Source organism: Carlito syrichta, unplaced genomic scaffold (assembly GCF_000164805.1).
Source record: "Carlito syrichta isolate Samal-C Ts95f unplaced genomic scaffold, Tarsius_syrichta-2.0.1 Scaffold287566, whole genome shotgun sequence".
NCBI lineage: Eukaryota > Metazoa > Chordata > Mammalia > Primates > Tarsiidae > Carlito > Carlito syrichta.
The window spans coordinates 144,960-159,663 of record NW_007231662.1 but is presented as its reverse complement, the minus strand read 5'-3'; the positions used below and the strand labels follow the sequence as shown (position 1 = coordinate 159,663).

At 33.1% G+C, this 14,704-nt stretch overlaps 1 protein-coding gene across 8 annotated transcripts in view; it reads right to left on the bottom strand.

The window, feature by feature from the left end:
• The window catches only part of PTPRK (protein tyrosine phosphatase, receptor type K), a 134,994-nt gene that overhangs the window by 26,280 nt on the left and 94,010 nt on the right, over positions 1-14,704 (bottom strand). For 3 of the 8 annotated variants that reach the window (XM_021709881.1, XM_021709882.1, XM_021709883.1), the window contains exons 8-9: positions 6,865-7,025; positions 216-400 (exon numbers count right to left, since the gene is read on the bottom strand). In XM_021709881.1, the coding sequence (XP_021565556.1) occupies positions 216-400; positions 6,865-7,025 (346 nt within the window). Of the gene's footprint in view, positions 1-215; positions 401-2,723; positions 2,736-5,019; positions 5,056-6,864; positions 7,026-11,984; positions 12,015-14,014; positions 14,057-14,704 lie in introns of all 8 variants that reach the window. The other 5 variants (XM_008052842.1, XM_021709878.1, XM_008052843.2 and 2 more) reach the window with 4 other exon arrangements.

Below are 14,704 nucleotides of genomic sequence, written 5' to 3'. Positions count from 1 at the left end.
CTGGGAAGTGCTGTTTTCTTTTAATTCTCTTCTCCTTCCCATGTACACACTTGATTGTACACTCATAAACTCTGAATTAAAGCCTATAGAGCACTCCACTCCTTGTTATATGAAAAGGAGGAAAAGATGTTCAATTTCACTAAGTATCATGGTTAATATACCACATACACATAAATATGCAGTATAACAAATCAAAATAGTACTGAAACTTTCACCTCGTATTCCTCTTTGAACCCATAGCTGTCTGAGGTCTTCATGAGATTAATGTGCTGCAGTAAGTCAGCTACCCTGATGGCTGGGTGCAGCTGTCCGGTCTGGTAAGGGGATTCCGTCCCCTCACAGAGGTAGCGAGGTACGTCGAGAAGGCGACTGGATTCTGCTGTAGCACTGTGGTTCTCATCTGGCATTTTTCAGATTCCAGAAGATTAAAAAAAGAGACAAAGTTATCTTGCTTAATATATGTATCTATGCAGTGAAGATTTTAAGACCGTAAGATCATTCTGATAACAGAGAAATTCTGGGAAAGGAATTCCAGACAGTATAGGCCTAGGGCAGCATCCCCATAAAGACAAACTCAACGTTTGATGTCAAAGTATATTTGGTGTATATTAGCAAGACAACAGATGCTGTGAGATGCAGGGAGACATATGACAGACTTTCAAAAAACATAAGTGGAAGATTTTGCTGAGTTCTTACTTTTTCTTGCATCTGCAGTCTTAGCAGTATAGAGTGGGACCAGAGGACCAAGTTGCCAACTGGAGAAGTGTTTTCACTGACGATTAGGTTGAGCAAATGCATTCCCGTCCATATCCCAACCTCCCTCAGAGACCCAGTCTAGCCAACCCATCCCCACAGGGATGCTCTTCTTGCTCTTGGGCCCCACTACTCCCTACTTACTATTTGGGGCTTCTTACCACAACATGATCTGGACCGGGAAACTAGGGCATTCTACAGGGTCACTCCCCGACCCCACCTTGTCTGCTAGGCAGGCTACATATACATTTATATATCACCTCTGTCCCCTTGATTTATTATTACTGTTGTTTTTATTGCAAATACATTTTGAGTCTCCTGGGCACTGTGTGAGAGACACGAGGGTTTGCTTCTGGAGCAAAATATGGGTTTCTTATCTGGAATTCTCCCCTGGCCCATCCAGGTTTAGTTAGAAAGCTCCTTCCTCATGTTCCCATGGTCTCTTGTTCTACATGTCATTTCACTTTCCCTATATTTTAGTCATGTACTTGTCTATTTTTCTCTCTAAATTCTGAACATTTAGACTGTAGAGACAGAGTTACCTTAAAAAAAAAAAAATCCTGGTGCTTGGTGCATAGCAGTCACTTGATAAATATTTCAAGGAATGGGTTAGTTAAAATAAATTAAATCCCTAACCACCCACATTTAAGTGTAGGCCCCATCCCAATTGTATTATTAGCTTAAAATGAAAAGAAACTTTCAATTCTCTTTCTGTCAAGAAGGAAGAAAAGAACAAGAACATTTTGCCTATGAAGAATAAACAGTATTTTAATGACCGAAGTACTAAACATTACAAGGAGAAGCATGCTCATATTTATCACATTTAAACTTACCACTTAAAAAAAAAACAAAAACAAATGTTTAAGGGGTGTTACTTGGAAAAGCATTATTCTGCCATACTCATTAACAGAAGAGAAAGTACACTCTTAGGGGATCTTTTTAAAATGAGAATGCATACTGCAGAGGATGATATTTAATTAACAGTTAAACATATTTCAAGTGCTGGTACATTTGCCTGTTCTATCACCAACTCTACAAATAGGATATGGCAAAAAATGAATTGTTGTCCCCATGATAAACATTTTTTCTTCCTGGAGAAGGGAAAACAAAAAAAAAGAACCCTACCATCAGATTTGTGCGTCTCTATAATTTAGCTTGATTTGCATTTATTTTTATTCTCTCTTATGAAGCAGAATGCATTTCTTTTGCATTAATTCCTAAAAAATACCATCATGAATCAAAGAATCCCTGGTGCATTCTGCTGTGCCCTAACCACCCAAGTGAATTAATGCCGTATACTCAGGTTTTGCCCACCTCTTACACACAAATATTTGCTAGCAAACATGATTCATGAGTGTTACCTCTTCTTCCTATGAGACCACAGACACTGGATCTATTTTTGTTCAAATATTACAATCAGCAGAGTGACATAAAGATTATATACATCTCCTCAGTAAAATTAAATCCAGAAGCAACTGATTTGGGGACTATCACAGAATATACAGTCTAGGATGAGAAATTAAGAGAACAGATAATGTCAAAGAGGCACAACGCAATCACTCAAGCTGGAAAAAAGCAGCCAGGGCTGAGTGGGGCGGCCCCACAGCTCACATGGTACCAGCTGGAGCAGCAGGATGTTTACAGTTGTAAAAGACTCAGTGAGAAACACAGAATTCACTCATATTCCATATCTTACAGATGATTGTGCCCCAACATGAAATAGACAGTGCCTTTTTTTCTTTTTGCATTAAGCATTAATACAGTAGTAGTACAATGAGCAGTAAGGTCTTTAAAATCATCACATATGAATTATTAATCTCAATACATTTCCACCTCATTAAACCACCTAATAATGTGACTAGTGGTGAGGGTACATGTGCTAATCATTATCCTTATTATACATTTAAGAATAATAATTTCGAATATATCCTTGATTGAGAGGTTTCTAGAGTACTTTACAATACACTTACCTGTTATAGGGACTTAAACCCAATGAAGCAGTGAAACACAAAAAAACAAAAATATGAATCAATATGAAAAGTTTCTAAGTCCCTTCAAATGAGCAAATATTACTATTAAGCAATATTTAAGGTGATTTCAGAAACTGCATTATAAATACAAAATCAATTGGATGTAAAACTGCAAATACAATCTCAAGAATGATGGAAAATGCAACAAATCATTTCTACATCTAATATGATTAATGAAAGACTTAGCTTTTAAAGAATGTCAATATTTTTTCAAAAAAAATCAACCAGCTTGACTTTCAAAATTAAATAAAGTGCATAATGAATATTTATATAACTAGATTTTATGACCCTATTGTGAAAAATCTAGGATGAACGCGAATATCCTCTTCACAGGGAAAATGATTATAATATTGTTTAAACTTTATAGTTTATTAAACTCATATACTTTATTTCACTTTCTCCTTGCAAAGCCTGTGTAAAAGGTAGGGTAGGAATTATTATACTGTTTTAAAGACAAGAAGGCAAAGATGTAAGATATTTTTATAAGTTCATACTGTAAATCCACAAAAGGACTGTAACTTGGCCCTAATTCTACATACGTGTAGAAAATTACTGCAATAAAATTTAAATATTCAGGTAACTAATTTTTCCCCAACGAGTTTTTCAATATTTTAAATGAAATCTACTTATTAATTTGATAGCACAGCATTTCACCCAGTGTTCAACAGAAAATGGCGCTGGGTGTCTCTCCAAAGATCATTGTTTAAGGTTCCTTTCTATATGTAGATAAGGCCCTCCTTGGGGACAAATCTCCCAGTTTACTTCCCTGTCATAATTGGTGTGGACATTAAAGGGACAGTGTCATCAGAGACAGAGAACACTGGCTTTCAGATTCTTCTAGAACATGTAGCCTCTATATCAATAACAAAATTATAATTTTACATATTTATTTTAGTGAATAAGAGGTATATTTTATATAGCTGAGTTAGCTGTATTGTTCCAAAATATTTTGGAAATGTAAATGAACACTGAATACATGGCTAACAAAAAATAACAAAAACACATGCATAAAATGTAAGTTAAAGTTTTACATTCACAAGAATATGCAATATAAATAACAAACATAACATTTGGGAATTTTAAAGATATATTTATCTGAAAATTTCCATGTTTCTTTGGTGAAATCTTAATAAGAAACATTGGGGTAAAACTAATATGGAACTTATGAACACATAGGCAAGGAGGTCACAGGTTATTTGTGTATAATTAGTCAAGGAAGAGGGCACAAATGGAAATGAAACTCATTCTACTCTTAAATATATAGCCAGTTTTAACAATTAATGTAATTTTATATCTGGAAAAGCCTTAATCCTCACTAGCGTAGCAGTTGTTTTAGATTTTTATGCAGTAGTAAACCAAGTGGCTTATTCTAAATTTCTGGAAAGACAATACCACTTATCACGTAAGGTTCATGTAATATGTGAAACCCACATCAAGATTTTAACAACTTTACCTACGTATACATTTTAATAAAGACAAAAACTAAAGCAAACACATACAATCCTAATGTCTACTTCTAAATATCTTTTATTGTTGCAAATTAGGCTTCATAAAAATCCCTTTCCATCGAGTAGACTTTTTTTTTTGAGTTGGAGTCTCACTCTGTCACCCAGACTGGAGTGCAGTGGCCGCTCCTGGCCACCACAGCCTCGACCTGCTGGGCTCCGGCGATCCTTCCGCCTCAGCCTTCCAAGTAGGTGGAATTACAGGCATGCGCTACCACGCCCGGCTGATTTTTTGATTTATTGTAGAGATGAGGTCTCGCTGCCCAGGCGGGTCTGGAACCCGCGGGCTCAGGCAATCCACTCGCCTCAGCCTCCCAAAGGCGCGGGATTACAGGCTGAGTCACCGAGCCCAGCTCCAGGTAGACTTTTATATAGGATCTAGTATTCAGTAAGTACTGGCTTTTGAGATCTGTGCATTTGGGCTCATTCTACTAACTCAGATATATTAACATTAGTCACACATTAAGGACCATTGTACCTCTGTTCCATATCCAATAGAACCAAAAATTAAAACAGACTTTGCTTTAAACAGCATACTTAGCTCATTTGAAATTCAATAGATCTGGTTGGGTTGAACACAGTTGCTCTCTTTGATAAAACCATGGCTGGTCTATTTTCAAAATCAAGCTGTTTCCTGTATTGTAAACAATTACTATGTGGACAAAGCTTTAACCCATGCAAGGAGGTGTGATCCATGCAATAAAAAAAATGATAAAGATTTAGGGCCTCACCTAACACAGCAGTCGGTACAAGTGGATCATTGGGCACTGTAGGAAAACAAAGCTCATGAAGGAATATATTGCACTAAAGCTGTATTTTTAAGATCTTTTTTCTTTAAAATAGATGTATGCTTTCTTAAGAAGTATAATTATTAAACTCTCTCTGATTACTGTATCTCGCAAGTTAAAATTCTCTCTTCCAGCATGGGTTATCTCTAAACATCAAAAAAGAAAGGTGCATCTATAATTATAGTTCAGTACTATGTTTAATTTAAAATGCCAGAAGACTCAACTTGACTTTATAAAGAATACAAAATTTAAAAAAAGAAGCCATGCATTTTAGATCTATCAAGTGTAAGTGTATTTAAAGAAATAATTATCGCATATTCATTCTAAATAAATTTTTTTCAGTTAACTGTGGAAAATTTATTTAATCCTTTCTGTAAGTTCATAAGTGGGTATTTATAGTTACACTGCTGAATTCAAATTTTCTATTAAGGCTCTAACATAGGCAATAGATAGAAAAGTTTTAGAATTGCTTTCAAACTCTTAACTGATTAAATATTAAATGATGGTACATTTACGCTCATCAAAACTTACTTCTCTATCATTTTTCTTAGTGTGAAATAAAAATAAAACAGATCAGAAAGGCGTTATCATGATTAAAACTAAATTCTAAGATGACTCATATATAGCCTTTCTAACTAGTAATTTAGTGTAGATATATATCAAGGAAAATGATGGACTGCATTTAGGACCAACAATTACTGAAAATTTTCACCAAGCTGAACATTTCAGAAAAAAATTTCCCTTCCTGTAAAGACATAAAAACATACAAACAACAAATACCTTGTTTTTTGATGTTACCACTACATATGCTAATACTCTGCCTCGGAAATAACACTTCCATTGTTTACTTCTTTTCTTATGCCCATGTTTTCCAAACTGGGGTAATGATATCTCTGGAATCCAAATGTGACAGGTCCAAGATATACAAGGGCCGTATACACAAGGCCAAGGACGACCTGATTTGTCTACCTCAAATATCAATTTTACTTTAGGATTTGAAGAAACAAAGGCAATTTAGCTTAATTTTAACTAACATATGCATAGGCACTATAGCACAGAATATAAACTCATAGGAAATTTGGAGAAAGGTAGTAATATTGATGCTGGGATAACTGTTGAAATCATCTGCTGTTAAATAGTACCTCAGTGGAAATATTTTTAAAAGTCCTGCCTTCATAGATCAACATTATAATTCTTGAGATGTCACACAAATGGATGGATTTCACCAATATTTGTAAATCCCTCATTTCAAGCAAACTTAAGTACTTCATACTAGATACCTAAGAGCATGAAGACTAATCTTTCTCCTAGTTAAATATTTGGTATTGAAATTCTCCAGGAGCCCATAGTAGACTATTTCAGTAGAATGATTTTATGTATGCTGGTAATTCCCAGAAAGAATTATCGTGTCCTGTTATTACAAAAGAAACTTACCTTACATAAAAGAAGACATAAATGACAAAATAATAAGTACTGACATGAATTAATTTGATGTAGGTAATCATATTTTAACTTAAAGCCATGACATATGATATGATCTGAGGGGTATTGTTTGGATTCTCTCTTATGATATAGTCATAAAATTCACATAATTTGAAGTTAAACTAAACCCAGTATTAACCCTGAAAACAATCCTTCTTATACACATTCAATATTATCCTCCATCTTGCTTTTCTCTTGCCAGATGCTTCCTCCCTCTCTCTCATTATTCAAAAGGTAACACGTAGAATTCAAAGTGAACTTAATGAGTCTCAAAGTCACTTATTAAAATTTTAATGAAGAACTTACATCTTGGACTAAAATTATGTTGGTCCATGAAGGTGATAGAAAGAGGATCTTCTGCATGCAGAGTGCTCTGATCAGCATAACTTCGATCCATAGCATTCACCATGTGTGTCATCTCCTGCCGGGTGTTCCCCATGGCATCTTTGCGTTTTTTAGCAAGCTTGCTGCCAAAGCAAATACAAAAGGGAACCCTTAGTTTGAGGCCTGCAGGAGAGTCAACACCAGCAATAAGAAGTTCAGGTGAGCCCAAGGATAAAGTTACAGACATGGTTTAGTAAACCTAGGAACTGGTTGCAATTTCAGGAATTAAGTTTGACAGTCAACCAATTATATTTGCTGGTTACTATAAAAGTATTTCATTTTTCAGATGGCTCTTTGAATATTCAAGTATCAACCCAATCCTCTCTTCACTTCCTATATTTTTTTGTTAAAATAAAAATATAAGTATATTTCATTAAAAACGAAATAAACATTGCCTTAGTATAGTAGTTTAAGAAAAGTTTAAGCTACAGCTAGGTTTTGATATTTCTCCTTGATGGTGAACTTTTTGGATAAACTTTAAGAAGTTCTTTTTAGAAATGACATAACTTTCTCCAAGGTTGTTTTACTATAGCCATATAATTGAAACAGACAAAGAAGAAATGTCCCATTCTTCATTCTCTGTGCTATTACTCAGTAAAAATGCAACATGTGCAGCATTAACATATTTAGCAATACATTTATAACATTAATCAAAAGTTAATTTGGAGAATTTTATAATAAACACAGCAAGAAAAATTCAAATACACGTGAATATATGGGATTAAATCATATCTTACATAAGAAAAGTACTGAGAAAAGTTTGAAAAATGAATGTAAAATTTTATGAAAATTATCATTATCTCGGAGTACTGACATGATCAAATCTTGAAAATGTGTTTTAGAACCACATTGCAAAGTATCCACAACCAGAAATGCTTTATAGCTTTATAAATGTGGAAAGGCAAATGATTCAGGGGATTTAGAAATTGGCAGCATTAGAATTATGGATTATTCAAATATTGACATGTTTATCTTACATATTAAAAATGCAAAATATATTTTGGATCCTTGTGAATGTTACATATAAAACATGCAAGAAAATACTACAAACAGTATTTAAATACTATGAACAGAAAATATTTAAATCATATTAACAAGAAAATTCATATACTATATAAATAAAGGCATAAGGCATATATTATATAAATAAAGCCTATACTAGGCAAATTATGTTACTAAGTTTATGGCAACAGTTTTTGTTTCCTTGGAAATATTCCTTAATTGTTTTAAGAATATCATTTCTCTCTAGATTATAAGCAAAGTCATTTTCTTCTGATCCTTCTGGTATCTAAACTATAGTAAATGTACTACATATACTACAAAGGCTCCTTTAATAGACTGAGTTTATGCCTAAAGAATTTTCCTTTAAAAAAATTAACCTAGCAATTTGAGGATTGCTCCAATGTAGAATATTTATCTCTGAGGATTATACTTGGCCTTGGCGGGGGGCATATCCAACACACACAACACATGGACAAGCAGATCTGACACTATCTTGTTTATAATGGTCATAAGCTAAGATTTGGGGATGGCTTTTTAAAAATAATAATAATGATAATCACACTATTAGTAATAAGAAAACAATGACAAAAGTATAACAAAAATTTCTACCACTCCCACCATGACTACCATTACACCATCACTACCAACAGCACCATCATTTATTAGCAGTATTTGTTCTATACATTGAAAGAGCTATTTTCTCCTTTTTTCTAGGCTAGAAGATAAAAATCCTGAACAGATGTAAAGGTTTCTGAAAGATAATACAAATGAGTGTTACTGCCAGTGGTAAGACACCATAAGGACAGCAGCTTAGGGGCAAATTGCATGAGTGATTGCTGGCACTGGATCTCAGTGTTGAACTTCTAACTTAGTTATTTTTATTTTTTTAAAAGACAAGCCATGAATCTGATTGCTCATATTAATTTTCTTGATATTTTGTCAAGTGCTTTTTTTTTTTTGGAACAGTGTATGGACCCAATTAAACATCACCAGGCCATATTTAGTCTATAGACTTCCACTTTCCAAACTCCCCTCTGCGTCATCATACAGGAAGTTTGTTATTTATTTACCTACATGTAATATTCTTTTGCCTCTAACATCTGGTTGAATTCCATCTTCTCTGTCTCAATAGATACTGCATCAGGGAGACTTTATATGACTGATTCCAATACAGCCTTTCTCAGTGTAGGTTTTACTGCTTGGTGTTGTCTGTAGCACCATGTTCTCTCCCTATAATTACATTCATTACGTATCATGGCAAGTACCTTCAATAGTTTTCCCCACTGTGTGCACCACGAAGAGAAGGATCATCTGTATATACTTGGCACTTGGAGCTGTGCCTGCTACATAGCAGGCGTTCAATAAATACTTGTTGAACAGATAAATTAGGCCTGTTATATGCTTGGCACTTTTCATTTGTTAACGCAATTAATTCTCAGATCAATCCACTGAAAAAAGGCATAAGGGTTCCAACTGTATAGATAAGTTTACTGACGCTCAGGGGAGTTAAATAACTTATTCAAGGTTATTTATCTCATAAGCAATGAGGAATGCTCTGATCCAAAGCCTAAGTTCTTAGACTATATCTGGTTGTTTACATTTTTTAATTGCCACATTGCACAGTGTATTATGATACACAGCACTATTTATTCTAGCAGTTAAACATTAGTTTTTATAAATTTGAGAAGAATATGAATAAAGTGCAAATGTTTTGCCATTTATAAATATTAAACAGCAAAAAAAAAAAAGTTTAGGAAATAACTTCCAATCTTTGGTTTTGAGGCAAGAAGAATGAATGTATTCGTTTCTCAAAAAAATATGAGAGATTGAATTGGACATCACAAACTCAAATTTGGATTCAAAATAATGTTAAAAATTTGAAGATGGACAGTTCAAAGCAAATAGAAAAGACAAGTTTAAACTTTGAGGCTTTACTTTAAAATAGATATAATACATTTATATGTATTTTATGATTGGGGGATATAAGAAGTAAAGAATTTGTCAAATGCATGACAGGTTAAAGTTTTCATGCAACGAAGGACTATTACTTTTCAGATTCATAAACCTAGATTAGTTGACAATTTATGGGGGAATACAATTTCTGCTAATATCTGCCAGCTGTATCTGATCAGCTTGGTTCTTTTACCTCAATCCTCACAACAACCCTGGGAGGTGGGCTTTAATTCAGGTTCTTACAAAACAAAGAAAAATTAACATCAATGTTACCAGTTTCGTTCAAAAACTGATAGATACTATGACAATGCCAATGAATATCAGTTCAAAGATCACATCTGGCTTTCCTTTATGCACTACTCTAATTTATTTCTACTTTTATTTTTTAAAAACTCTAATTCAGATTAACGTCACTAGGTATGTTTAAGCAGCCTTTAAGGGCATAATCTCTGTGACATTCTTTCTAGTTATGAGGAAAAATGCCAGTAGCCCTAAGCATTACAATAATATTAACAGTACCTGCTATATTATCTGGAACACAGAACTGTTATCCATCCACCAAAAAAGGAATCCCATTCTAATATTAGAGATACATCGATAGTTAATGGTAAGTTTATTGACAGTCTCATAGTTAAATACTTATTGATTCCAGTATGTTTGATGCTTTGTCTCCTCTTTAGTAACTAGCATATATAATATACACTTCAGGACAGTTAAGCAACTCATTTTACAACTACTTGAGTTTGACAGATGTGCAAATGACTTTCATTACCAAAGCAGCCAAAAGCATAAACTTCTGTAGGTAGATGTATGGTAGGCCACAGACGGGAAAAGTGCTCCATCATTGTATGAGATGGTACAGTTAATTACCTCTGGCTTCATCAGACATGATTTAACAAGGATATTATGATTCATCACACTAAGCTAGGAGCACTGTTAGTTTACACCTGCTTAGTTTAGCAGATTTTAGGAAGCCAAATGTTTATAATATTTAAAATGTTGGCAGAATTGTGTCAGTCATGGAGACTCTTATAAAGTTTTGTTTGTAAAGCTAGCTTAAATTTACCTAGTGATTTAAATGCTGTGGAATTTATGCCCCAAACACACTTAATTTCAATCTTGAAGTCTTGGAAGGTTATAGATCAAATACTGGTCAAGCAAAGGATACGAATACTTTATTGCACCATTCCTTTGGGTTAGATGCATAACTACCCTAGCATCTAAGGTGATGAACTGAAAATGACTGGGGAAATGAAATGGACAGTCCTCTCCAGCCTTATCCAGATGAGCATTCCATGCCTGTCTAGGATGAGTCACAGACTCTGGAAGAGAAAAAGAGCTATTGTGATACCTATGTTTGCTCCTATGTAGGTTGATAAGAAGTTGTTTTTGGCCTTGGACTTAGAAAATGGTTTTCCTAGTCAAGTTATAATAAACAAACTAAATTACTGCTTTAAAAAGAATTTTTTATGTCTTTGTTGCAACATTATGATTTTTTTCAACTTTTTATTTGCAAGAGCACATTGATTGCCTTAATGGCCAGATGGAAGGCGTTCTGAAGTGATAACCCGTCCTGGATACCTAGAAATGTGAAAAGAGATGTTATCACATGCAGACCTGTCCACATTTGCCTCCTGTGAAGGCATTTTAGTGTTCTTCTGTAAACACAACACTTGGCTCATTTTGTCAGACACAATGGTGCTACATAAAGATAGGGATTCATGAGTTACAACCACTGTCTCTACTTTACCAGATGAGTGAAGTGCCTTCTTGTTAAGATAAAGTACAGGTTTCACTACAGTCAATAAATGATGTTTTTGGCTGTAGACTAAAGCTACTTATGGAAAATCGTAAATAAAAATTAAAAGAAGCTGAGCGTACAGAAATACAATATCCCTTTTTAAAAAGATTAGCAAAATAGGTAATAGGTACAGTTTATAGTTTTAGAGTCCAGAAAAACATACTTTTTGAAATGCCACCAAAATTGCAAATATTGTTTGTGTGGTTTTTTTTTTTTTTTTATTTTTGAAAAGGGATACTGCATCTTTAACACATGTAAAGTTGTACATCACCCATTTTCTACTTACAGGTAGTAGGAGTAAGAATAGTAGCTCCTCCTGGCAAGCAGATCACAGACAGTGGAAAAAGAGAAGCAATGGTGAATGAAAAGCGTGACTCTGTCACATTCAATAAAGCAGAAAAATGTGCGTTAAAAAATAAAATAAATGAAATAAAATTCATGTTTTTTTGCTTTGCATTTCAGCTTGCTCATGCATTGTTAGGTTTCTTTTGCCATGCAATTGAACGGACATATGCAATAGAAAAATAAAATTTAAAGTACATAATTTGGAAAAAATAACATGCTGACATTTCTTTGATTGCCAAAAAATTGAAAAATCAAATGGATTGTGTATTTCAACATGCAGTTAAGCATAATATCGTCCATTATCATCTAAATATGTGACAGATGGAACAGCTGTGCATAAAACTTGTGTACTATATAGACGCCTTTTCTTTAGATTCAAAACATAAAGATCTAATATGTTAATATAGCATATATTCAGAATAACACCTACATTTCCATAAACAAATCATTACATCTTAATGGCACACAGGTATATACATGTGTTATGTGAATATACATATGCACCATATACTATATATACACAAAGATATTTCTACAGTAGATGCATGTGAACATGATCTCATACACATTTACTGCGTTGAAACATAATTTCAAATTTATGTTTGGAATTATTAATGTGTTCATGCAACGCATGTAAAGTATAATATATAACCAATGAAAAATGGCATACATTTGGAAATTATTCAACAGTGATTAAATTAAAAAATGACATTGCGTTTTGAAAGATGCAATATCCCTTTTCTCAGCCTAAAAACTTACTTAATATGTACTCTTAGCTATAGACCTTTACTCAATCAAATTCCAAACCATTCTTTTACAAAGCAACCAAAAATACATGGAACCTTTTCCAACATTAGAAATATACCTACATATATTAGTCCCAGTGAAGGATAAAGTCTTGAGAAACTTAACAATTTCCCATTAAAATGCAGGTAATAAGAGGCTGAAATAATTTGCTTTTCCATTATTTTATTATAAATTTATATATTTTAAGGGAAATTACATTTTATATGAAAAGTTTTAAGCTATACTTGATGAGAACTACATTACGTACTAAAACATACACACTAAACTTGGTGATAACATCAAATGCAATACTGTTATAATATTTATGCTTTTATGTATGCATAATAAACATACTTGTGATTAACGCATACATGATACATGTGTGACAAACCCTACATATGAGTAGAAGTCATTACAACGTTGCTTGAGTGAGTAAGGGGCTCAAGTAATGTGGATATTGTACCTATCAGAGGGTAACATCTGAATATGGAACTTTATCTATAAAATTGAAACTTTCCTCGTCATAGAGGTGATGGTGAGGAAGAGAAGCAAAATCTGTGGTATACTTCCTACCAAAAGGCAATCAATTAAAGTTCAATTATGAAAATGTAAATGTTGAATATTCTAATAGAGAAGCTCATTAATTCAATCATTTAACATATGAACCAGAAAAAGAAGTTGTTACCTAATACAATTTTAGGGAGCTTTCAGAGCATTTTAACCCCTAAAAAAATCTGCTTAGTGCTGATGTTGACATATTTTGTAAATTGCTATTTTTTTATTTTTAAAACAAAGAGCCATAAATAAGAAGGGCTATTGAAACAAATAAGTGTCTTCAAATAAATAGAAATCAAACTGGATAAATTTAACCCAATTCTGAGTGAGGCCATAATCAGAAGTCACTTTCATGCTTATATTCAATTTAAGTTATTAGCTCTACTCTCTAAACTGTTTAGTTAACTCTCCAAATACAAATTTAAACTAAACAGAGATATAAGATCTGAAGGTTATATTTGATGATTGTATTGATCTTTACTGGCAAATTTAAATTACTAAAATACTTAAATCTTTTTGCCTCAAATATGATGTATTTTCCAACCACAGAGGGAGACAACAGCAAGAGAAAGCACTATTTGGGGAAAGCACGTATGTAGCTAAGTTAACACAAAACACTATAATGCATACCTAATGTTTCTAATGCAGATGTGTCTTCTCCAACATATATATCTCCAGGGGATAATTGTAAAGAGGCAATATATTAAAATAAACTCTGATGGAATCATTAAAACATGTAGTATGAATCTTAATGCTTTATTTCAAGTATAAAATAATTATAATAGTATACTAAATGATTTAATAGAATATAAGCAACATCATTTCTCACATTTTTAAATAGAATTCATAAATTACAACCACTTCTATACATAACACTATTTTAGGATTGACCCTGCATGTAAAGATTTTTTTTTTAAAAAGTTCTTCCAAATTCCAAAACACAGGACTGGAAGGATTAGAGCACTCTATTAGTTTCTAAGAAAATGCCATACAGATTATGACATTTATATAATGGAAAAAGCTCAAATGATAAAAACTGTATATTTTAAAGTGTCTTTCAGCAGAAATAGATTTTAATCTCTAAGACAGAGCTCAGTTTAAATTCCGGTAGTTCTTAATATCTTCATATAATTCCAGAAGATGGCGATATTGGTTGATACACTATAAAAGATTAGCGTTCAATTAAAAAAATTGACTCTCCTTTTTAAAAGACTGATTTTTAGTTAGTGAATATTTAATATACAGTTTCATTAAGTAATGTTTATATTCTTGTCATATTTTATTTGTAGCCAAGATGTAGAAAAATATAAAGAGTACAAA